Below are 25386 nucleotides of genomic sequence, written 5' to 3' on the forward strand. Positions count from 1 at the left end.
TAGCAAATTTGATCAAAATCTATTTTAATAATTTATGTCAGTTTATTAGTGCTGTATTCTGATTAAAATTTATATACATAGGAGGATATGTATAGGAAAAAAATCATTAAATAAATTTATTCTTATTAATATGATGTTATGATTGAGTTTTATTCTAAAAAATTTTCTAATGATCAATACAATGTAATTTAAACTTCAAATGATAATTAATATTTCTAAAAAAAAATCTCATTTGTATATACATGTGCTGAAGTAAAATTATGAGATAAAACTATATGGAGTCTGTAAGGATCTTTTTAACATAAGTGTGACATAATTAAATTTAAGGTATTTTAATTTTTAATTATGTATTTAAGATATTCATATGGGTCTATTAATTCTAAATTTAAATGTGGAATAATTGTGTTTAAGTTGAATGGGTGAAAATAGTAAATTCTGAATGTTTTGGTTTAATGGGCTAAGAGCGAAGGCATGCAATTAGAAATCCAAAAATTTATATTTCTACCACAAAAAGAATAATTTTCTTCAATTTTTTTCATTCCATTTTTCTTCCTCCTCTCTAAAATTTAAAGTTATCTTTTCTCCTCCATTATGATTCTCAATCTACAAGCTATCTATAAAGAAGACCTATAAAAAAAATGTGAAACCTTACTTTTAAGTTTTCTTAAGGTAAACTCCTTTTCCTTTATCTTTTCTTTAACTTCCATTTATTCTTTTAGGAAGTGCATACATGACTTTTGGCTTTTGTTGGGTGTTAAATTTTTTTAATTGAGCTTAATTATGAAGTTTTTTATGGTTAGGATAGGATCCTTGAGGTGATCAAGGAATCTTTTTAGTGTTTTTAATTTTTCCTTTACTTCAAATGCTACCTTCCTTATGATATAGAAAAAAGTCAAGCTAAAGAAAACTAGTTCAGTTTACATCTCAATTTTAGTTATAATTGATAATTTAATGTTGTGTTGAGTTTTAGATCCTTTCATATAAATTAAATGAGAATCAAATTGGTGTTTTGTTAAATTGTTTGTTGTTAAGAAAAAATTGTTAGCAAATGATGCACTAAGGCCTAATTTTGATGATGTAGTAGATTTTGCTGTTAAATTGTGTTAATGAGATACAAATATCAATATGCTTAGATTTTAGACTTAAATGATAGGATAAATTTAGATTTGTACTTTGCAAATTAATATTTATAAGTTGAAATTTGGTTTTGCCTTGATTTATAAGGTAATGTCTTAAATTTGTGAAAATTTATATCCTTGTTTAGAGTTTTTTCTTTTATTCTTTTAGATTTGAGATGTGATAGTGTAGTTGGTTGGTTGGTGTATGAAAAAATTATTCACTTTTAAGATATTGTTGTAAATTTGAGTATGAGTAGAGGTATGTGAGATAATTGGAATTAGGAAGTCTCGATCTCATCAAATTATAAGTTTTAGGTTGTTAATATTTGTATCTCTCTCTTAAGTGATGTTTAGGCAAAGTACTACTAAATAATATCACTCAAGCAAATTAGTCTTATTTAAACGAGGATTAATCTGATGAAAAATTTACTCTAAGTTTTGGAATCTTGATTAAGTTATGAATGAAAATTGCTAAGTAAGAAAATTCTCATTCAAGTTAGACTATGACAAAGAATTTTCATTATTTATATAAAAGAATATTGCTCAAGATGGGAATCTTGCTCAAGCGATATTTCCCTATTTATAAGGAAATGTTTCCTAATATTTAAATTAACTCGAAAGGATTTGAAGGTGCATTTTACAAGTGTACTTCCTTATTTGACTTTATATGATTATAAATTAAAAGTTTAGCTTTTTAATGTTGCTAAATAGATGTGTTGAGAGTTATGTGTAATTCAATCATTGATGCAATAGGGTGAAAAGTGGTTACCAAAGATAATCTAACCCTGTATAGGTATAATGTGTGCATTGAGTTATGCAATATGCTCATGGGATATATCGACTTCACTGATAACCTAAATCATGACAATTTATTAGTCTTGTATTTCGTGGATTGTCTAAAAGGTGTTTTTATTAAAACCATGCTTAACAAACCTAATTTTCTTAAGGTTTTGATTTTTGTGAATAATGATTATTTTTAATCTTAAGACAACATCAATCACATAGTCTACACATCATGCAACCACATAGATGTAAGAAATTACATCATCATATAGATTTATCGTTTAATATAAATTTTGCATCAATATGCTAAGAACATGTTGCTTATGATAAGTGTTAAAACTTATAAAATTTATTATTTGTTATTAGACACATCATTTGTTTGTGGTGTTGCACTTATTTCACAAATAACAAGTTAATGCATTGTCTCTTGGAAGTTTAAAAATCACTTAAAGTGAGAGAACATAAAAATGTGAGCAAACATCAAAGGTGAGTTTTGAAGAAAATCGACCAATTATTACACATGTTTCTCCTATGTACATGTTTTTGTTATATGACAAACTTACAACACTTGAATAAGGCCTAGATGAAGATAAACAATATGGACTATCACAAAAGGAGTCACATTGATAAAGTGTATTTAATATAACATTAAATGTTTTATGTCCAATATTTAATGGTCTCCAACATTCATTACACACCCACACCCACACCCACACCCACACCCACACACCATGTGCGTGTGTGTATATATATATACACACACATGGGTGTTTGTGTGTTATACTTAGATGAATGATACATTTTTTTAAACTAGTGAAGAATTCATTGCCGAAAGAACTTAGGAATCAACCTATTCTTTTATATTTTCAATCGTCTACTTTACTTTCATGTGACACATCTTTAAACGCATTCCAAAAGTCTATAATACGACGTAAAGGGTGAAGAACACAATCAACAAAACAAATGGAAATGATATATCAAGTGTACAAAAAAAGTTGTGTAAAGTTGTGTTTAGAATTATGCTTAAAATTTCATATTTGTTAATTGAGAGCAACCTGTGAGATTGGATTTTAAGTGAACCATTGTAAATCTTTCACCATTGTGAAATATACCAAGTGAGCTTTCACCGTTCTCTCTAAATGAGAATTTTTCTCATTGTATTGAGAGGTCATTAATCTCAGGGGGAGATTAGGACATTGTACTTGGAGAGATTAGTGTACTTAGAGAGATTAGAGTACTTGGTGTACCTGGAGAGATTGAGAATACTATGTGTACCTGAAGAGGAAGAAAATACTTAGAGAACTTGAAGAAGTTGAGAATATTTGTAACCTGCAAAGAGTTAGAATATTGGTGACCTGAAGAGATGCAGAATACTTAATAGTGAAAGACTATTGAGTGAGTTATTTAAGGAGACTCGACGTAGCATGGGTGAACCAATATAAATCATCGCTTATTTCTCTCTACACTCCTTGTTTGATTATTGTTTTAATTTATAATATTACACAAATTGAGCTTGAACTTCATTCAACCCCCTTCTAGAGCTAATTGAACCTTTATATAAATATAATTTTATGCATGAAGTATTCAATTGCATTCTTACTCACTTAACACTTATTAAATATTTCTCTAGCTCTTAATAACTAACTTGAGTATCGAAAAATACTTTATGTGAACCTCCACTCGATGATTAATTAACAAAACTTGACTATCATTCTAAAGAGGATTCAACTCGACCAAAACTCAATTTCTTCAAAATCTCTCTCAATCCACTAAACTCAACTCCGATAAGAACACAATGGTTTATTTATATATATTTTTTAACTTGACATGTTAATTTAGATGGAAGTAATTTTTTAAATTGCAATATACTTGTTGTACTTTTAAATGTTTTAATATTAATTTTTTTAACAAGTATTCTTAAAGCATTCATTAACAAAACCCTTAATTCTCCCTTTCCCGTATGTCATTTTTTGGCATTAGTTGTCATCTTTGTTTTTTATGCTTTTATGAAGTAAGAGTCAAAACCTCATCTTCCTCGTAATTACCTAAAGATGATCCACAAACAAAGTAATTATAATTTATAATTACTTTTAAGGTAAAAAAAAAAAAAATTATAAAATATTTAACTGAGTCATTTGCCTTAGTGATAGTACTAGACTCAGTCTCCTTAACTAAAATATTGTATTTTAGTTTTATGAATAAAAAAATATAATTAGAAGAGAAAGTATCAGCCAAATATTTTGATGAAATTAAATTATGAACTGTTTATAAATATTCTGCACTAATAAGATTTTATTAAAAAAATATAATTTTTGGCATGAATTAACCAGTTATTTAGGAAAATGTGATTATAAAACGAATTAACAAATTATTGGCTGCTTGCTAAATTGTACTAACATCAAAGGAACAAAATAATAATTCAGTAGTCTGGTAAACAACTTTAGAAATATTTTATTTCATATTTCAGCTGTCACCAACTATTATACATTGACTTCAAAGCCACAAGACTTATGGATTCATTGGAAGGAGCTTTTAGAATGTTTATTAAGGAAAAAATGGTTTTAATAAAATTGTATATTACAACATCTTCCAAGAGTATTAATTTTTACGATCACTTGGAGATTCTGCTTAAGATAACCTCACATTATAGTATAATGAAATCATAGTACATAAATGATAAGACTCTATAATTTATATATAACTATTACAATAAAAGTTCTACCAGTTTTTATATAAACTTGGAGTTTTTCAAAACATTCCTAATACATAATTAGAATTTATAAAAATACAAATATTTACGTATTCACAGTTCAAAATAAAACTCTGAAACCTCTAAGGCTCTCCTGCACCTGTATGGTCATCTGCTCGTGTACATAGTACAATCATTGCAGTTCAAACATAACAAGAAAAGCAAGGGTAAGCTAGTGAAAATAGAATTTTATAATATACACAATTAAATCCAAAGAGAAAACCAAATTACATGATCAATTCCTCAAATTATTCAATTTTCTTCAAATCTCAACAATAAAACAATCACATAGATCTCACATGGATCTACACATCCAGAATATTCAACAAACAACGTCTTCCGGAAGACCCGTGTTAAGTAAGTCCTACCAGATACTAACACCTGATCCAAAGATTACCAGCGAATCTAACATAAAGGATCAGGGTAAGTTCAATATAACCCAAGTCGTGCATCTCATATGTCACGATGTGCATAAACTTCCCCATCAGCTTCTCACCACCTGATATCTTAGTCTATGTGACTTAGATCATCAGTGAAGCTCGGAGATCTCTGTTACCACATAGGCATCAATACTTAATACACAACAAACATCAGTCCATACATTATCCCAAATGTATGAATTCAATTCCATACCATTCCGTCATACAGTATCATTCAAAAAGTGATCCACAATATTCAAAAGTCTATTTGACATAAAAAAAAAATAACACTTTAATACTAAATTATCAAAATATAATATTTTTAAATTTAAATAATATACAAACAAACAACCCAATATATAAAAACACAACATCCTGCAAGAAAAATTGAATATTGGGACAACGTCCCTTTCGCATTCAGATCTTCTATTCTAGGGTGCTATTAAAAATTAAATTTAGCTTCTCTTACATCAATTGCTTGCTTTTCAAGCAACTTCTAGAATTTTATTTCCCAACAATTTGGATAAGCTTCAAGATTTACGGGCCTAAAACAAGTTATCCAAATAGAACAAAAATTCAGTATATAGTAGAATAAGTTGAGAGGGTTAAACTTCTCAACTGACCCCACCAATATTGATGACTAAATCCTAACGAAAAACAGAGAACAAAGGATATTTAGAGTAAAAATGAACTTACTCTGTTTAAAAATCTAATCGAGTAGAAATGTTCCTTAACTCGCTAGCTACAAAATTATAAAATAGATGAAGATTGGGAGAGAAAATTAAGAAAGAGGGAGAGAAAAGAATATGGAGAGGGAGAAATGGAGATAAGGAAAAAAAAACATGCATGCAGGGGCTTCTGTTTCTATTTTTAAAAGAGTGCTGTTACAAATAAATGGAAGTTTTTATTGATTAATTTTGTAATATTGAATAAATTTAAATTTTATTTTTTAGATGGTATTATAATTAGTCTTAAAAAATTTATTGATTTATCATTTCTTTATCTATCAAATTATTTATAAATATGTAGTCTAAATTTCACTTTACAAAGTTAATTTAAATTTAAAATTCATTTTTAAAATAATCACTATTTTTTTTTCTTTTTCATTCTTAACCAGTAAAAAAAAGTTATGATGATTATTTGTTGGCAGATTCTTCATCCACCTCCGAACATTTTCTTTACACCTATAATTGATTATGAAAAGTCAATTTTAATCTTTTTAAAAAAAGTTAATAACCTTAAATTAAGGATAACCTTAATTTTTTAAATAACTTGAGTTGCATCCCGCACTCTTATACACTTCTTTCAGTCTCATACCTTTTTTTCTGTCACAACACTTTTATTTTTTTCTAGTTACAACATTTGAGATAAGGTGTGTATGAGATGATTGATGAGAATATTCGTTGTATTCTCTAATGCGAAGATATTTTGTTTTTGAGTTTGCAGTTTACTTTTACATCTTGTTAATAAAAATACCACAAAACTATCTCAAACACTAGTTACCATGAGTTACCACAAACAATCATCATCACTTAAAAAATAAGGAAACATTACACTCTCCACCATAATCATCAAAACTAAACCATAATCATCAAAACTAAAGTATTATTGAAATTAAAAAGAAAAAATATGAATGTGGGAGGAGAATTTGTCTGGTTGTTTCTCTGTGGGCTCTATAATGACAGCAACTGCTAAGGTGCCCTTCATTCCTATTTTTATTAAAATTGATATCAGTGAATAAAATAAATAAATAATAAAACTAAAAATAATAATTAAATAATATATTTTAATTTATTTTAAATAACGTAATTTCATTTTGCTCCATATAAAATTTTACGAACACTTACTATCTGGTAACAGTATAACTATTGTTGTTAACTTTGATGTGAAAAAATTTGTGAACGCATGTAATCCTGAAAAAAATTGTAATTTTTTTTTTCATTTAGATTCTGAAATTGCTTTGGTTCCAATATTTCCAAGACTAAACCAATAAAATCACAATTTAATAAAAAGACTAAAAAAATCAATTTAACGGCAAAAACAACATTGCTATTGGAGAAAAATATAGAACTTAAAAGTACTAGTAAAATTTCATAAAGATAAATGAAATACATGTTATTTTATGGGAAACAAAAAAAAAACATATTAAAGCATTTCCAATTTTCAGTTTTCTTCTACTCTTTCATTTGTTTCGAAATTTACTTTTAAAATGTAAAAATTAAAAACGCAATCAATCACTCCCTAATACTTGTTACTTCAATTATGGATCATTATGCATTGCAAAGGGGTTCAGTGTTTACAACAAAAGATAGGATCCCCAACATCCAACACAATATATGCATTGAAAAAGTGCTAAAATGTAAAGCAGATTTATTTACAACTTACAAGACCAGTATGCATTTTTCTCTCACAGAAAAATTTGACAGGAACTGTTGGAGTTCACACCAAAAAAAACACAAATCAAAATACTCTTTTCATTATATAGTTAAGAAAGAATTAATGCAGAAAGTCAAATCTGATCACATATAGCACATAAGTCACTTCTTTCCAACCACACAAGAATTTAAGACAAGTGAAAGAGGTGTTCAAATTTTGTCAGAGTCTAGGATTCTCAACATCATATTCTGCATTAAAACTAAAAACTAAATACATCAAAGAATAGTTTCCAGAGATGATCAGAAGGCCTAGATACCTCAACTGAAACAAGGAAAATCTGACATTGTTGAAGTTTAAAAGATGATCTTACCATGAAGACAAATTGGACAGTTGTCCTCTTCTTCGGTATTAATGCATGAAATTCTTTTGACTTGGTTAGTTCTGCCTTTCTTGGAGATATGGTGTTGAATTAGCTTTAATTTTACAGTGAGATTCTTCAAGATCTTCACATGTAACTAATGTTTCAAAGCTACTAGCACTACCTGTTTCTCTTCCTGGTTCAGAATCTGTTGATGCTGGACTTCCTAGGACCATATCAGGTGAGGAAGTTTCCAGGTTCAAGCTTACCAGCAATCTGGTAGAGAGTGAAGTAGTTATACTATCATTAGATGTTAGACTCACGCTCTTCTAAAATTTGTGGAGAGCAAATTTTAGTTGTTATACCATATGTGCATAAAAAATATGCCATCGCCAAAAACACTGAACTACGAAACGTTATTTTTCATGAAGCACTGAAAACATTCAAGTTAAACTACAAGTCAGCCACAATCTCAAATGCTCCATTATTTCCTCATCTTCTCCTTGGAGAGAAAAAAAAGGAGAGAAGGGGTACCAAGTTACAATTGTACAATGTGGACAATGTCAGAACTTTGTTATCGCACACTGACATTGACATTCACATCTAATGGAGAAAAAACATTCCCTGTATATGATTCAGTATCAGCAGTTGACACTTCCAAGTTGCCATCAGATAAGCTTCCACCAGTAGACACACCATTGCCTGAATTTGCCTTCACCCCATGAAAGGAATCTCCAGTAACCAGAGCTTGAAGCAACTGGGGAGGTGGAGGAACACTCACATCCACCAACCCCTCCAACATCTTCACCACCATACCCATAGTAGGTCTCATTGCCTCATCATCTTGAATGCACCAAACTGCCACCAAAGCAACCCTCCTAGCCTCCTCAACGTTATACACATCACCAAGTCTCTTATCAATCACTTCACCCACATTTCCATCTACTATCTGCTGCGCCGCCCAAGGTGGGAAGAACCACTTCCCCCCACTTTCAGTACCACCCTCTCCACCACCGCTGGCAGACGGCAGTGTCTCCACGTTCCTCCGACCGCCAATCAGCTCCAGCATTGTCATTCCATAGCTGTAAACATCTGCCTTGGTTGTAATTGCCACACCAGAAATCCACTCCGGTGCAACATACCCCCACGTTCCCCTCATAGTCGCCAACACCCTACTGAAGTCCCTCCCAATGAGCTTTGCTAACCCAAAATCAGAAACCTTGGCAGTGAAATCAGCATCCAAAAGAATGTTCTCTGGCTTGATATCGCAATGTATGATGCAACACCTACACTCCTCGTGTAAATAAGCAATCCCCTTAGCAGTGCCAACAGCCACCCTAAACCTAACATCCCAACTCAGACTAGGCCCTTCCTTCCTCAAATAAACACTAAGAGCACCATTCTGCATATACTCATAAACCAAAAGCCTATGGGAATTCTCAGAGCAAAACCCTCTGAGTCTCACAAGATTTACGTGTTGAATATTCCCAATTGTGGAGACCTCAGCCCTGAACTCCTTCTCCCCACTCCCTGGCCTCTCCAACCTCTTTACAGCCACAATTGAAGCATCACTCAACTCCCCCTGAAACACAGTCCCAAACCCTCCATGCCCGATCTTCTCCGAGAACCCCCGAGTCGCCAACTGAAGTTCCTTGTAAGAAAACACCCGCAAATTCAACACAGGCACAAACCCATCCTCCTCCTCCAACCCCTTTCTTCCACCCCTCCTCTTCACCATCACCAACAATGTCACCACCACCACCCCCAAAACCGCCACCGACCCAATAACAACCCCACTTAAAACCTTCCAATCAAACCCCTTCTTCCCAGATCCCCCTCCCGGAACCCTAACATACAAAATCCCACTCTCACCATCGGCGGTTAAATTCTGAAAATCCGAAAGCGACCCATAAAAATTCTTGCACAACCCACTCTGCTCGTCGAAACTCAACCCAACGCACCCACAATCACCCAAACACTCGCGCTCGCAAGAGCTTCTAGATTTCCCCTTAACCAGACTCACATTCCCAAATCCAAACTTCACAGCACCAAGATCTTTAAACCCATCACCCGTATCACACCCCGCCTCCACACGGTGACAACCTTGAGAGTATTCACCAGAACCCCACCCATGATTATCCAATGGCTTAAACCCACTCACACACTCACACAATTTGGATGTTTCCCCAGTGCAAACCCCGAACCCGCCGCAGAGTCCCCGAACCTGGCACGGACTCTCTGGCTTGGACCAAAAGTGCTCCCAGGACCCCGACTGGCTGTTCCACGAGTACTGCTTGACCTGCCCGAAGGGCTCCACGCGGAACATCGTCGGCGCCCCGAAGCCCGTTGCGATGACGCGTTCGGAGAAGCCGAAGGTCGCGGCGGGGGAGAACGGCGCGGCGAAGTGGAAGGCGTAGATGTAAGGGACAGTCATCTCGGGGACGTTGGCAAATATTCCATTGCTCCAGTTCCCGGTGGACCAATACGAAACGGTGTCGTTGAAGACGAGCTCGAACTCGCCGTAGAAGGACGGCTTCAACCGCAGGGAGTAAAGCCCCGGGGAAGGGTCCGTATCCGTGCGCCAAGAGACGAGGGAGTTGAAGCGCGTGAGGTTCATGCCGGGGAGCCACGTGTCAGAGGGGGAATCGAAACTCTGCCATGAAACGCCGCCGTCAGAAGTGAGGAGGACGAGGTTTCCGGATTCAAGAAGCCTGAGGGTGAGGTTGGTGGTGGTGGCGGCGGCGGCGGTCCAGAGAGTGGTGTTGAAGTGGGTTAGGAGTAGCTGACCGGTTGCGGTTAGTTTAAGGGATGAAGCGGTTTGAGAGGCGGAGGGGTGGAGGCGGTTGGCCACCCAGACGGTGTTGGGGTAGGGTAAAGAAGTGCGGCGGATGGCGAGGTAGAATTTGGGCGGGCCCGGGCCCGGGCCTGGGAAGAAATTGAAGAAGCCAAGTTGGAAAGTGTTGTTGGGGCTTTGCAGAGTGTTGTTGCCTTGGAGAATGATGGTGGCGGAGGAGGAAGTGTTGAGAATGAGAATGAAGAAAAGAAAGGAGAGGAACATTGTCTTTGATTTGTTATGTTAAGGAAGTGGAATTGCATGGAGAAGAGAAGATGAAGAAAAAGAAGAAGAAAGAGTTTTCGGAGATACACTGTGTTTATGTCTGTGTTCGTGTTCTCCCATGACACTTTGCTTCTTCTGTTTTCTAAATTCTCCACCTTTTCTCGCTGCTTTGTTTTTAAATGTTCAAATTATTTTTTTTTTTCACTCTTTCTCTCTCTCTCTATGCTCTGTATCAATTATTTCTAGATTTTATGCCTCCTTATGTGATGTCATCAACCCTCCCTTCAAACCTCCCACCTACTAACTAATCAATAAAATATGTAAAAATAAGAAAACTATGCTAATAAAATGTGAAAATATAAATAAAAAAGTAGTAAATAATACTAATTAAGTAACAAAATGAAAAATATGCTTTTGAAAATAGATACAAACATTTCCCATATCGAAAAGGAGAAGAATATTCAAATTCATCTCATAAATGCAAGGAATGAAAACAACATCATGTCTATAAAAAAACAATAATGTCATCATGATTCAAAGGAATATTAAATCTATTCCTTTTGGCTCCAATTGATAACTCATAATTTTTTATTAACAATTTAGCTGTTTTTTTACAACCAATACTTTAGTGTAACACTTTACCCTATTCGGATGGTTTAGTAATAATTATTATCTTGATATGATATGATATCTGTTTTAGTTTAATATATAATAATTATGTTTTCTTATTTTTTTAAAAGCCAAACATATAACTGATTGACCAAGAAATAATTTGAAATGATATAAACTAAGAGAATTTTACCTCTAAAATATTTGATGACGCAGAATTAAGAGTTTCAATCATCGCTAACATAGGTACCAAGGTTTTATTGCTCAGTACATATTCTCAAAAGGGTATTTTTTTTATATAAATAAGGATATTTTCTATCAGTGGAAGATTAAATTTAAAGGATTTGATTAATTATAAGTCGTCTCGAACATACTATTGAGTAATAATTCGCTAGTTAAATTATGATTTTGTGAATTTTAATTTTTTTTTTGTGCTTTGTCGATTTATTAAATGTGTAATGATGTTAACATTTCATTAAAAAAAAGTTAATTCGTGTTAACATTGTTTTGCTTTTTTTTAATGACGTATGGGCATGTTAGAAATTCAATGGAGAGGTCAAATATGTTAATTTAAAATGTAACGGTAAAAATATATGAAAAGTTAGGTTACAAAATTTATAAAATAATAATAATAATCAAGTGATAAAAAATACAGTTTAGATACTTTATTATGAAATGCTTCATTTCAAAGTTAATTTGTTAAATTCAAGAAAGTTACATATAATATTTGGTTTAAATAGTCTAGAATTTGAAAAGTTATATTATGCATTATATTTATTTATTTATTGATTATAACATTAATCTAGATGAATAAAACTTAATTATATATATATATATATGTATATTTATATATAAAAAGTGAAAGTGAAAGATAAAGGGTAATTTGGTAGAAGACAAAATGGAGAGTGATGGCAGACAAATGCTCTGAAGTCCACTCATCAATTTATCTGTTTTCAAGTAAGGAAATGGGAAATTAATTAGAAAAAAAGGATTTTTCTTTAAAAAGTGAAATATCTTGTAGCATTTATTTATAGGTAAAGAAAGAATAAAAATAAAAATAGGAGGCAGAGATAAAGGGGACCATTAAAATATGGGAACAGAACAGTGAAGAAATTGAGAAGCATGTTAGACCCAACTAAACCAAAAAGTTCTTATTCTTACACACAAACGCGTAAATCACTCTGCTGTGTAACTTTCAGAAAAGAACCACATTTTATTTTAAACTATTTGTCACACACTACACTACTATAAATTATATAAATTAATTGAATATTTTTATTCCATTTTTGTTTAGATAATATCTTCACTCCAACAAAATCTAATTAAAAATAATTAATTACTATAAAAACTAAATTAAAAACATTTTAAATATTAAAATTTTGATTTATAAATTAGTTTATATGGTATCTTGGTTGTTAAAATTTTGATAAATAAGTAAATATTAATTTAAAAATTATTTAACAATAATAAAAACTAATTTAAAAATTAATTTTTTTTTAGTTTTTAAAATGGTTCTCTAATTTAGTTACTATAGCAATTAATTATTTTTTGTTTTTATAATTAATTTTTATTTCATAATTTTTTTTAGTGTTTGAGATATTTATTATTTTAAAGTTTTTTTAAAAAATATCTTTAATAAAGAGTTAAAAAAATTATATATATAAATTATTATTAATCTTAAAAAATTAAGATTATATTAAATTTATCGAAACTAATATCAAAATAACAATCTAACCATACATAACTAACCATTTTTACTCGTAAATGTGAAGTTTGTATTATGTAAAAGAAGTTAAACTTGTAAAAATCCACATAAATTCCAAACCCCACAAACGTAATTAATTTGTGTAGAATATGACAGTGCAGGAATGAACCCCACAAAGTGATGTTGTAGCTTCTGGAATTTTTCAAAATATGAAATATTCTTGGTACAAAATATTACATTGCACTATTCTTCAATTTTTAGTTTAGAAAATCAAATATTTTTGTTTGAGTTAAAGTTTTATGTACTTTAAATCTAACTCAATCTATAAAGATGAGATTTGCACTCACTTATGTATCATGAAAAGACTAATTTAACTATGGGTTTTTACATTTGGACTGTTTCAATTATCATGAAAAGACTAATTTAACTATGGCTTTTTACATTTGGACTGTTTCAATTTTCTATCAGTTCTTGTAATTTTGTTTTGACAATATAGTAATTTATATGTGGATTAAACCGTTCTTAAAAATAAAGAGTACAAAAGATAATTATAATATTTTGTTCTAACACTAATTTTGTTTGCAATTTCCATAAGGTATAAGTTTTAGCCAGCAAAGTCCAACTCCACCAACCACTCCAGGAGGCCCATTCACACAGATTGTAGGTTTTTTTGTAAAGAAATCGATCAATTCAGGTTTTGACTTATGACTCTATTTGTGTTTGTTAGCCCCACATCACCTACGAAGTCAGTGAAAGGTTTTTATTACGAAACCACTTTGAATTTTAATTTTATTTTTCTTTTCTTAATTAAGTTTCAAGTTATTGAGTATTTTCAACTGTGTTATCATTAATAAGTACATTCAATGTTAAAAATATATATATTTTTATTTGGCTTTTTATATAGTTGGATCACATGATTTATATCTTCTGTCTATCGTCTTTTTGTTTACTTGTTTTTATGTATTAAAAGAATATAATATTTTATAATTAATAAAACGATATTACCATAAATAGAAAATGATAAATAACTTTTATTAAAAGTTAGCAGCTATTAATTTTGTGCATCTGATTTTTTATTTTTATTGTTTATATATATAGTTATGTTTAATATTAAAAATTAAGTAAAAGATGTCAATCAAAATAGTGTAGATGTATTTGTATTTTTTTTATTTTTATCATTTATATATAATTATATTTAATATTAAAAATTAAATAAAAGATGTCAACTAAATCAAATAATAAGAAAAAATAAAAATTATAATTTTCAAGAGAGATGGAGATGGAGATATTAAAAAAAAAATTGCTTTAAACGTTCTCAAGTCTAATAAACTCTTTAACTTTTACTAAATTGTTTCGTTTTGACAAATTACTCCACATTTAAAATTTGTTTTTTTACAAAATGACAGTATATTAGCTTTTAAAAAAAATCTTTTTTCAATTAATTATAAGAATAATTAGTTATTTAGTAAATATTTAAAAAATAAAAAATAATTAAAATATTAAAAAAATTCGCTCCACCTCTTTTTTAATTCAAAACAGTCTCTCCATACATACCAAATAATTTTAGAAAAATAATAAAAGACGCAATGTCCATGATAATAAATGATAATACAATAAAATAAAATATTAATATAAGGATAAAATAAAATAAAAATAGAAAACATTTAAAGAGAAGATTTATATATAGATGTAGATAAATTAGATAATAAGGGATTGTTATAAAAAACATTGAAAACAACAATCAAGAATTTATTAATTATTCTGTAGATAAAATACGGAAAAATATAATGAACTCTTTATCCAATACATTTTCAATAAAACCAATAAAAATTGAAAAAATTAAATTGCAAGAACTCTATTAAAAAATATAAATTTTCTGAATATTTATTAGAAAAAAGAGTCAATTGAAAATAGTCAAATTTTTTTATGAACTTAAAACTAAATTAAACATTTTTTCAATAATTATTATTTTTTTCAATATTTTTATTAAGGAAAAATGGTTTTAATGATAATATGCTCCTGAAAGAAGAAGAATTGCTGTTCTTTTTTTTATTTATTTTTTTTATCAGCAAAAGAAGAAGAATTGCTGTTATTGGGCATGCTTATCAATCAATCAAAATAATTCTATGATGAGAACATCATCATGAGGTTTATTTTTGACAATCACTGCTTTTTTCTGTCTTTTCCGTTTTCATTCTTGACGAATCAAAACAAGTTATGATACCCCATGGCTGGTTTTGTTTTTTTTTAACAAGAGTACTACTTTTTTTAATAAAATTTTCAATTTTCAAATTTAAAAATGTACAAAATGTAAAAAAATGTAAATCTTACTATATTTAACTAAACCAAGCACCCTAACATTTATTACTTCAATGATGGATCATGTAGTACTGCCATTATCCATTACACTTCGGTTCAGAACAATTTTCTTGTATCATATGTTATGATTGCCAATAAATGTAGAAAGAGTAGGAAAGTTCAGAGTACTAAACAAACAATCCATGGAAGAAAAAGTCTATCAACAATCAATTCATGTCAAGGAAGTTAAGAGGGAGGCTTTAAAGGGAAAAGTTGTATGACTTTGATTTGGTAGAATCAGTATTTGAGTTGGGAAAGTAGGGTAGGGAGACATTAATGGTGCCATTGACATGTTGAACAGATTGTGCTGTTCGTGCAGTTTTCACTTCCAGCAAAGGCAAAACAACAAATTGAGATCACTATCAAACAGAAAGCTAGCAGAATCAACATTTGTTAACAATGTTCATAATTACTCCTTTTTCTGCCACCCAGCAGAAGAGTTTTCAATTTAAAACAAAAGGGTTCAGTGTATACAACAAAAGATGTGGATTCCCAACATCCACCACAATATATACATTGAAAAAGTGCTAAAATGTAAAGCAGACTTTATTTACAAGACTAATAGGCATTTTTTTTCTCTCACGAAGAAAATAACATGGAAAAACAGATAAATATTGAGAAACTTGTACAAGAATTTGGAGAGAATGGAGCAAAGTAACATGGAGGGAGGGGGGAAATCCATTCTGTGGACATGAATTTCTTGATCTTGAGAAAAGCCTTCATCTGCTCAGTGATAATAGGTAAATTCCAACATGAGGAGGAATTGCACTTAAAAGAGACTTGGAATGTGGTGTAGCATTCTGTAAAAACCTTTTCATTTTTCTTGTCACAGACTGTTGTACACCCAATGAATGAGCCCACTAAAACAACGACCATTTAAATGCTCTAGGAATTGAAAATGAATTTGTATTATCTTCTAACCAGCTATCAAACAATGAGTTTTGATCTGTCTTTGAAGGCATTTATAAAAGCTCTTTTTTTTAAGCAGCAGGACTAGTTCAGTGTCTGGTCAAATATCATCTCCTGTAGCATAGAGGGAAAAATATTTTACTATAGCTCAGCATAATAGATAAACAAGATAAAAAAGGCTCAGAAAGAGGGTACTTATTGTCAACAATAACCAATAATAAACATTTGAAAGGAACTGTCGGAGTTCATTTGCCAAAAAAGCACACACAAAAAATCATCTTTTCATTACATAGTTAAGTAGGAATTATGCAGAAAGCCAAACCTGATCACATATAGGACAGAAGTCACTTCTTTCCATCCAGTCAAGAATGCAAGACAAGTGAAAGTGGTGTTCACATTTTGTCAGAGTTTTTGGATTCTCAACATCATATTCTGCATTAAAATTAAAAATAATTACATCAAACAATAGTTTCCGGAGATAATCAGAAGGACTAGATACCTCAACTGAACCATGGAAAATCTGACATTTTTGAAGTTTAAAAGATGATCTTACTGACCATCAAGACAAATTGGACAGTCGTCCTCTTCTTCTGTCACTGATGCATGAAATTCTTTTGATTTTGACAGTTCTGCCTTGCTTGGAGATATAGGTGTTGAAATAGATTTAGCTTTACAGTCAGATTCTTCAAGATCTTCAGATGTAATTAATGTCTCAAAGCTAGTAGCACTAACTGTTTCTCTGCCTGATTCAGATTTTGTTGATGCTGGACCTCCCAGGACCATATCATATGGTAGAGGTGCAGGAGGGGGCTGGTATGTATCAGGGGAAGAAGTTTCCAGGTTCAAGCCTAGCAGCAATCCAGCAGTGAGTGAAGTAGTGGCACCATCATTAGATGTTAAAGACTCACGCTCTTCTAAAGTTGGTGGGCACTGAAAGCAAGGGTATTTTAGTTATCACTTCATGTGAGCATGAAAAAATGTCATCACTAAAAACACTGGAGTAGGAAACTTTATTTTTCATGAAGCACTTAGTATTGGAGAAAACACTGAAAACATTTTTCACTTTATTGCTGTTAATCTTTGTAAGAAATAAAATAAAAATACAACTGGTACAAAGTTCATAGATTATCTGGAATTAACTTGATGCATGTCTACATTTAAAGAAGTCATAATCATAACTCTTACAAGCCCCTTGATGTAAAAAGAGAACCGAAGTAGAATACAAAATATAGATGAGATGAGAAGGATCACTTAGAATCAACACATGCACTGTTTTCCATCATGAATCTATTTAATACAGAATGGTTAAAGGTTCAGAGAATGTACTAATAGTGAGATTATTACATTGATGAATATATAAACAACCATATATGCTACATGAATCACAAATAGGTAAGAGAGGTTAGAAGATTACTGACATAGTAATACACTGGTGTCCCATGCAGGTGAGTTTTCCTAGCAGAACAACAGCAACCTCCCATTTTTCAGCTGTCATTTTCTGTCAAACAATCAAACCCACCACCAACTGACACTCTCATTCTCTTCTGTTATTTTTGGGGATTGAAAAAGGATCAAAGGCCACTACACTTTATGCATCCATTCTGCTACCACAAGTAAAAAAGTGTACATGCAAACATATATCACATTAGAAACAAACTTAAATCGCATGAAATCAATGTCAACTTAAAATATGCAAAGACCACTGAGTGAAACAATCAATTACACAGCTGCAACAGCAAGTCCTTCATTTTGAGCAATAAATAACAATATCAAGTTGCTTGTAGTCTCCGTACGGATTATGTCATTACAGTACTGCTGCAAAAAGTTAAAAATGACTCACCCTAATTCATGATCACCCCAATTACATATTCCTAAATCAGCACTCAAACTTCAACAAGAGACAATCAGCACTCATTCATGAAACCAATCCACTCAATCAACTAGAACATGGCAGCAAACAAACATCAAAGTCAGATTCATCCGCCGCCACAACAAAACAGACCAAACACCCTGACCCAGAACAATACCACAAAAACCAAGAAAAGGGTTGAACAGGAAGATCCATTTGAATCAGAATCCATGGCATAAACCCTAAAGTTTGAGGTGGAAAAAGGAAGTAGCTTTCTAGTTTATAGTTTGATGGAATAAAGAAAAGTACCTTGATTGGAAGGGAGGGTGGGAAATTGGTTCCATGAAAAGTGATAGAGAGGGAGTTGGGAAATTGAGAAGTTGGATTATTGTTATGTGTGCATTCTTAGATAGGCATGGCATTAGCATCAGCATAGGTTGGTTGTTAGTACTAGTTTTGATTTGATGTTACCGTGTTGTGTTGGTGGGGTTGTCTCTCCACAGAGGACGCGCTCCACTCGTTTGTGTGTCATAAGGAGCTTTGTCGTTTGATGGGTTTGGATTTGCAAGTGTACAACTGCATCACAAAAGTCAACTCCATTACTTCATCAACAAATTTATTGCATATTAATGTGACACTCCCTTCTAAGACTCTCAGGCATGTAATACCATGTAATTTGTCCCACAGAGGTTGTAGTATTTCAAAATACTAAATGTGTATCTGTATATATACATTCATCCATAAAATTTAACTACATTTATTATATCTCTGTTACTCACTTCGAGATTCAACTTCGTGACTTGCATCCCTGTTTATCTATTTACCTAATATACAATCATGATGATTTTCAAAAGTAACAAACAAACAAAATCAACTATTATAAGTAGAAATAAGTAACAATACAATTGTTCAAGGTAACAATACAATTGTTCAAGTAAAAAAGGAAGTCTTCCATATCATTCAGTTTATCTAAAAAAGTGGTTTTTAGCCAAATTGTTATGTCTTTTTCGATAATATGTTCTTTTTATATTTTATCCGTCCTTCTTACTCTTTTATCCGATCCTGATTTTAGTTTTTTTCAATATTAAATGTTAATTTCTTATTAAGGTCAATCTTCAATATTTCAACTATTATAATAATGTAAGGAAAAAATAATGAGATTATTCTATTGAATGTTTATTATTATTTAAGATTATTTCCATGTCAACTGTATTCCTATTCGCAAAAGTCTAAAAACTACTCGGACCTGCCTATGATACCACAAGCTCCCAGTCTCAGGCCGAGGCCTTAAAGGCTAACTAATTGGAAATTTATAATACCACAAGCCCCCAACCTCAAATTGAGACTTTAAAGGCTAACTAATCAAAACAACCCATGACATTACAAGCCCCTAGTCTCAGGGCGAGACCTTAGAAGTTAACTAATCATAATTTTGTTAGTAGTAATGGATCTAGTTTGGGTTCGACATCATGTCAAGTTGAGACTTGTATGTAACCTTCAATAAACTGGATCGAGTAATGACTTGACACCATGTCAAGTTAAGACTTGTACATGGTTTTTTTTCATGTCAAGTTAAGACTTGTACGTGACCATCAATAAATTGGACTGAGTGATAGTTCGACACTACATCAAGTTAAAACTTGTGCATGATTTCTCTTCACGTCAAGTTAAGACTTGTGCGTCACCTTCAATAAACTAGACCAAGTAATAGCTCGACACCACATCAAGTTAAGACTTGTATGTGGTTTTTCTTTATGTCAAGTTAAGATTTGTACGTGCCCTTCAATAAACTGGACCAAGTAATAACACGACACCATATCAAGTTAAGACTTGTACATGATTTTTTCTCATGTCAAATTAAGACTTGTACGTGGCCTTCAATAAAATGGATCGAGTAATAGTTCGGCATCACATCAAGTTAAGGCTTGTACATGGTTTTTCCTCACGTCATGTTAAGACCTGTACACGGTCTTCAATAAACTAGACCGAGTGATAGTTTGACACCACATCAAGTTAAGACTTGTACATGATTTTTCTTCACATCAAGTTAAGACCTGTACGTGACTTTCAATAAACTGGATCGAGTAATAGCTCGACACCACATCAAGTTAAGATTTGTATATGTTTTTTCTTCACGTCAAGTTAAGACCTATGGCCTTCAATAAACTGGATCGGGTGATAGCTTGACACCACATCAAGTTAAAACGTGTACATGATTTTTATTCACGTCAAGTTAAGTCTTATATGTGGCATTTAATAAATTGGACCAAGTGATAACTCGAAACCACATGAAATTAAGACTTGTACATGGTTTTTAACACATGTTCTACCTTTCCTGAATTTGTACTAAATTCAAACATCATAACAAACTTTATTCATTTCGTAAAAACATGCCCAACTTGTAAAAACAAATAACAACATGCCCATCTCAAAAAAAACTTTATTTGATATTTACAAAAACAACAATTATTAACTAGAATAAAAGTGGAGATTAGCCTATGTAAGAAGACTAATTAAAGTTACAAGAAAAAAATAAGATTAATATAAGATAATTTAATGTATAAAGATAAAAAAAAATGTGAAATCAACCTATTTGACCAGCTCACACCTTAACATCAAGGAATATAGGAATATTTGATTGATTCGAAGTTAAAAACAATTAGACTCTACATTTTAAGATGAAATTAGATTATATTTGAAGTCCATTCTACCATCTTAATGTAATGTTCTCTTAAAATATATATATTTTTTAAAACCTTTGTTTAATAAAACAATTTAAATAAAATTTTCTATAGCATTATATTATATTTTATTAAAAAAATCATATTAAAATATATTTTGTAAAAGACACATTTTAAGTGTAGCTATATATTTTTAAAGTTTACATTTTAAACATATATAATATTAATTTTAATATATCCTATCAAATAAACTTAAACTACATGTAGATAAATATATCTTAACAAGAAACATAAACATCCTAATTTAAGAAAATTTCAACTCAGATTAATTAAAAAAAATTTGGGTGATTCGCTAATCTAAGAAAATTTAAATTAATTAAAACTTTTTGGTTGATTTGGAAATTTCTGGTTGTCAATCACTCCCAATTGGATAATGCTTTAAAACATGAGGGGTTGTTATTAAAATAGTAAAGAAAACATAAAAGAAACAATGAAACACAACGAAGAAAATAGTGCATAATAAACTAAAATTGAAACAGAGATTAGTCAAATTTTCTATATTTAGTATATGGTTAAACAATATGTTTCCCTTCCTACTACTCACAAACGGGATATGATTTTACTGAAAATGTCAATTGCACATATGATAAACACATGATAGTTATTTTCATTATGTTTCATTACAAGCCTTACAAAAACAAGATGTTAAAAATCTATAAGAAAAAGAGTACATGACTTAAACACGAAGGTTTGCGATACTTCACATCCAAGATTTGATATATTGTCTCTCCTTTTTTTTTGTCATCGTCCTTCCTATCACTTGCATTTCTAAAAATGGCACAAGATTGATTTAACCTGCCCCACGATGAACGCAAAAAAGGATGTCTCCAACTAGAACATTCAGTTTAGCCAGAAACATTGGTTTCCAACGGAGTTGTTCTGCCTTTTTCCAACATATGTGTCATTTTTATGTTTTACTTGTTCTCTCTAAATGTTAATTTCCAGTTTAAGGTCAAATTTCGTTATTTCAGCTGTTATTAATAGTATGAGGAGAAAATAATGGAATTGTTATATTGAATATTTATTATTATTTAAGATTATTTACATATCGTCTTTATTCCTATTTGCAAAAGTCTAAAAAAATACTCAAACCTTACTTATGATACCACAAGTCCTCCAACCTCAAGTCAAGATCTTAGAGACTAACTAATCAGAACTAACATAGGATACCACAACAACATTTTACACAAACAACTCAGTACATTTTAACTTATTTTAATACTTATATCAATATCCATCAAATTTATATTCTACCATTTTCATGCATCATAGATCTACATTACATTATATACAAAGAAAATAGACATAATTTAAAACTTTAATTTACAATAGAATTGTAAAATTAAATATCAAGATAAGTTTATTAGAACTTATGTCTATAATCTTACATATGTTTTGTTATAAAAAAAATTGCTTCAATTTTTTATAGTATAATATTAATCTACTTTGTTTAGACTGTTAATAAAAAATGAGAAAATACATGTTAAATGTAGGAATTTACATTTAGTACCCAATCATAAATTAGTTAACAAATCATCTTAAGTATATAATTTTCCTTTAATTCATATCACATGCATATATCTATTATAATCATTCCAAGTAACACAAAGTAAAAATTCTATTATAACATCATATTATTATCACATTAAATATTTGAAATACCAATAGCCTAGACATCTAAAAATACAATTTAAAAATACAATTTACTTCGATAACTTGCAAAAGGAAATATAAATGTATCATTAGAACCTCGTTACTGAAGTTGTTCATTGTTCATTGTTGTTTGAGTAAGAGTTGATATCACTTGAGCACATTGCCAATGCTTAAGCAATAAATTTAGAGAAAACACACACAAAAATATTGGGTTCCTTCTTCCCCAACCTAAAACATGTAAAATCTTAGAAAAGCAAGACCCAAGACTCATCCAAAACCCTTAAGTGATTAGTTATCATTTGAATTATAAGCTTCCATAGAGAAGGAGATAATCACTACCTTTCTTTTGCTCAAGTTGTTGTTAGTCTTACCTTGATTGATGAAAGTTGTTACTCAAACAATAGTCCTATGTACTTAAGGTTTAAGCTCTCGATTGAATGTCATTTGAGTGACAACTTGATCCTCAATCACATTTATGTATAAAGCCTAAACTCACCCATATGATTTGATCACCTTCATGTTCAAATTATTTACCACTTTAGTTTTCTCCACTAAAGCATAAAAGTCCCAAATAGCTATTAAGATCACTACTTCCTTAATTTCATCTTTCAACTCATTCTCAAATTTCCAACCTCTATTATTGATGGGAAAAAACACACGCGGAAGCAACACATACAATCACGAATCAATTGCAAAAAATAAACAATACGAGATTTAATGTGGTTCGGTCGCCAATCTGCAACTTACGTCCACGGGCAACTAATTAGGTTTTCATTCTGTTTGTTACAATTTTATTACAAGCACAAAAATCTCTTAAATAGAGATTATAGAGGGGACACAATAATTAAGTTCATTACTAAAACATGGTGTCTAGTCAGCTCAATCCAATTGGTCCTGGCTTCACACTCAACAATCTCTCACTTGAAGCCACGGAACAATGTCCACTTGCGCTTCAACTATGTACATGTACTTCTGTAATTTGTCAACGGAACTCAATGTTCCACCTCTAGTTGTCATCAGCCTTCTTAATCATTTTGAAGGCTTCGTTGACACTCCCCTGAGTTTCAACATGTTCTTCATGACTGAAACTGCCACTGACCCGTTCTCTGTTCCTACCGGCTTCCACTTACACGAATTTTCGGATCCTGGAATAGCCTGAGAACAAACATACTCCATACCCAACAAGAAATTTTCTGGAGATGTTTCAACAGCTGGAATACTGGTTCTCCTAATCCACTATCATCTAGGAACCTTAGCTGAAGCACGACCCATGCTCCCACTACCATAAGTACCTCTGACTAGTCTACCTAAACCTTTCCATGCTCGTTCATCCTGAATCTGACATGTGGCTCTGAGTTTCTCTCTTGTAAAGACAACCCTCTTCTACCCACGAGATTCCGTGAACCGGACTTTGTTTATCTTCCGAACTGGGACAATCACTCCCTTAGACGGTAATCTGACCATATACAGCGAATCTCTCTTTCTTCTGAGGGCCATGACAAGATTTCACTTGACAACCTTCCATTGCTGATTTCCGAACTTCATATCATGTCCCTGTTCGTCCAACTGCCTAACATAAATCAAACTTTTCGTTAAGCTTGGAACAACTCTGACATCCTTCAAAGTCCAAAAATCGACTGACGACTTCAACAATATGTCACCCATGCCCGTAACATCAAGAGTTTTGTTGTACGCTAGTCTTACCTTTCCAAAGTCCCCAATAACTAGATTCTGCAATGCTTCACTGTTGTGGGTAGTATGAAATGAAGCACCAGAATCCATGACCCAGGAATCCACACTACTATCCGCACAACAAACTAAAAGGTCCTCGTCCGCAAAGTCTTCTGCAATGTTGACTTGTTTATCATTTGGGCATTGATTCCTGAAATGTCTCACCTCCTTGCAGTTCCAACATGTTACACTTGAGCAAATCTTGAGTGTTTGACTGACTCCTTCTGATCTTGTTCCCACTACCTCTGATATTTCTCTAACCTCTGATGACATTTAGCAATTCACTAGATAATTCCCCATAACTCCTTCTTCTGACGTTCTTGCCAATAATGAGATCACGAATCTTCTCAAAAGTAAATTCATCGGGTCCCGCTAAACTGGTAAGTGTTGTAACCATTCCGAACCAACTGTCAGGTAATGTCGATATCAGTAGTAAAGCCTGAACTTCATCATCGAACTTAATGCCCACTAACGTAAATCTGGCTAAGATCGAATTCATTTTATTGATGTGCTCAGTAACTGAACTAGCAAATCCTCAATTTGCATTTTCCACCAACTGAAATTTGTACCATCGAATTTTTCAATTCGGAACTTTCCGTCTTCTGCCATCTCAAACGACTAGTCGAGATACTTGGTACAACTAGTTTAAGATCTTGACAATTTTTATTTTTTTTTTAAATCAAGAACACAAAAATTGCACCACCCAAAATCACTCACCAACAGACCTGGTCGCAATCTCCACTGCACCGGCACTCCGCCGCACTAGATCGCAATTGTCAGGACGTTCACCGTACTGGCGCGCTCCGCACCACCACTGTCGTCGCACTGCACTTCGTGCTGTCTCAAACCAGCACACTTGCAGAACGCACACACAACCCTAAATTTGGAACGCCGTTGCCACCCCTACAAAACCCTAGCTTTGGGACACCGTTGCCGCCCCTGCAAAACCCTAGCTTTGACATGTCATTGT

General features: G+C 31.9%; 2 protein-coding genes and 1 pseudogene across 3 annotated transcripts; all 3 read right to left on the reverse strand.

Moving 5' to 3' along the window:
- Positions 1 to 7457: 7457 nt before the first annotated feature.
- LOC137818532 (probable E3 ubiquitin-protein ligase RHB1A) lies at positions 7458 to 8179 on the reverse strand (annotated as a pseudogene).
- An 84-nt stretch (positions 8180 to 8263) lies between these two features.
- On the reverse strand, positions 8264 to 11114 carry LOC137818531 (G-type lectin S-receptor-like serine/threonine-protein kinase SD2-2). Its single transcript, XM_068622013.1, has one exon. It carries the CDS (start codon positions 10859 to 10861, stop codon positions 8378 to 8380), a length of 2484 nt encoding a protein of 827 aa, XP_068478114.1. The 5' UTR covers positions 10862 to 11114; the 3' UTR covers positions 8264 to 8377.
- Positions 11115 to 15922: 4808 nt separating this feature from the next.
- Positions 15923 to 18889, reverse strand: LOC137818807 (probable E3 ubiquitin-protein ligase RHB1A). 2 transcript variants are annotated; one of them, XM_068622423.1, is made up of 6 exons: positions 18601 to 18790; positions 18283 to 18382; positions 17861 to 18043; positions 17000 to 17372; positions 16765 to 16874; positions 15923 to 16556 (listed from the first exon to the last, which is right to left on the reverse strand). In XM_068622423.1, the coding sequence occupies exons 3-6, from the start codon at positions 17921 to 17923 to the stop codon at positions 16527 to 16529; spliced, it is 576 nt and encodes a 191-aa protein (XP_068478524.1). In that variant the 5' UTR covers positions 17924 to 18043; positions 18283 to 18382; positions 18601 to 18790; the 3' UTR covers positions 15923 to 16526. The 2 variants fall into 2 exon arrangements, with proteins under 2 accessions (XP_068478524.1, XP_068478523.1); XM_068622422.1 differs by lacking the exon at positions 18283 to 18382 and having other exon boundaries at positions 18601 to 18889.
- Positions 18890 to 25386: the final 6497 nt, after the last annotated feature.

This window comes from Phaseolus vulgaris, chromosome 10 (genome assembly GCF_000499845.2).
Source record: "Phaseolus vulgaris cultivar G19833 chromosome 10, P. vulgaris v2.0, whole genome shotgun sequence".
Taxonomy (NCBI): Eukaryota; Viridiplantae; Streptophyta; class Magnoliopsida; order Fabales; family Fabaceae; genus Phaseolus; species Phaseolus vulgaris.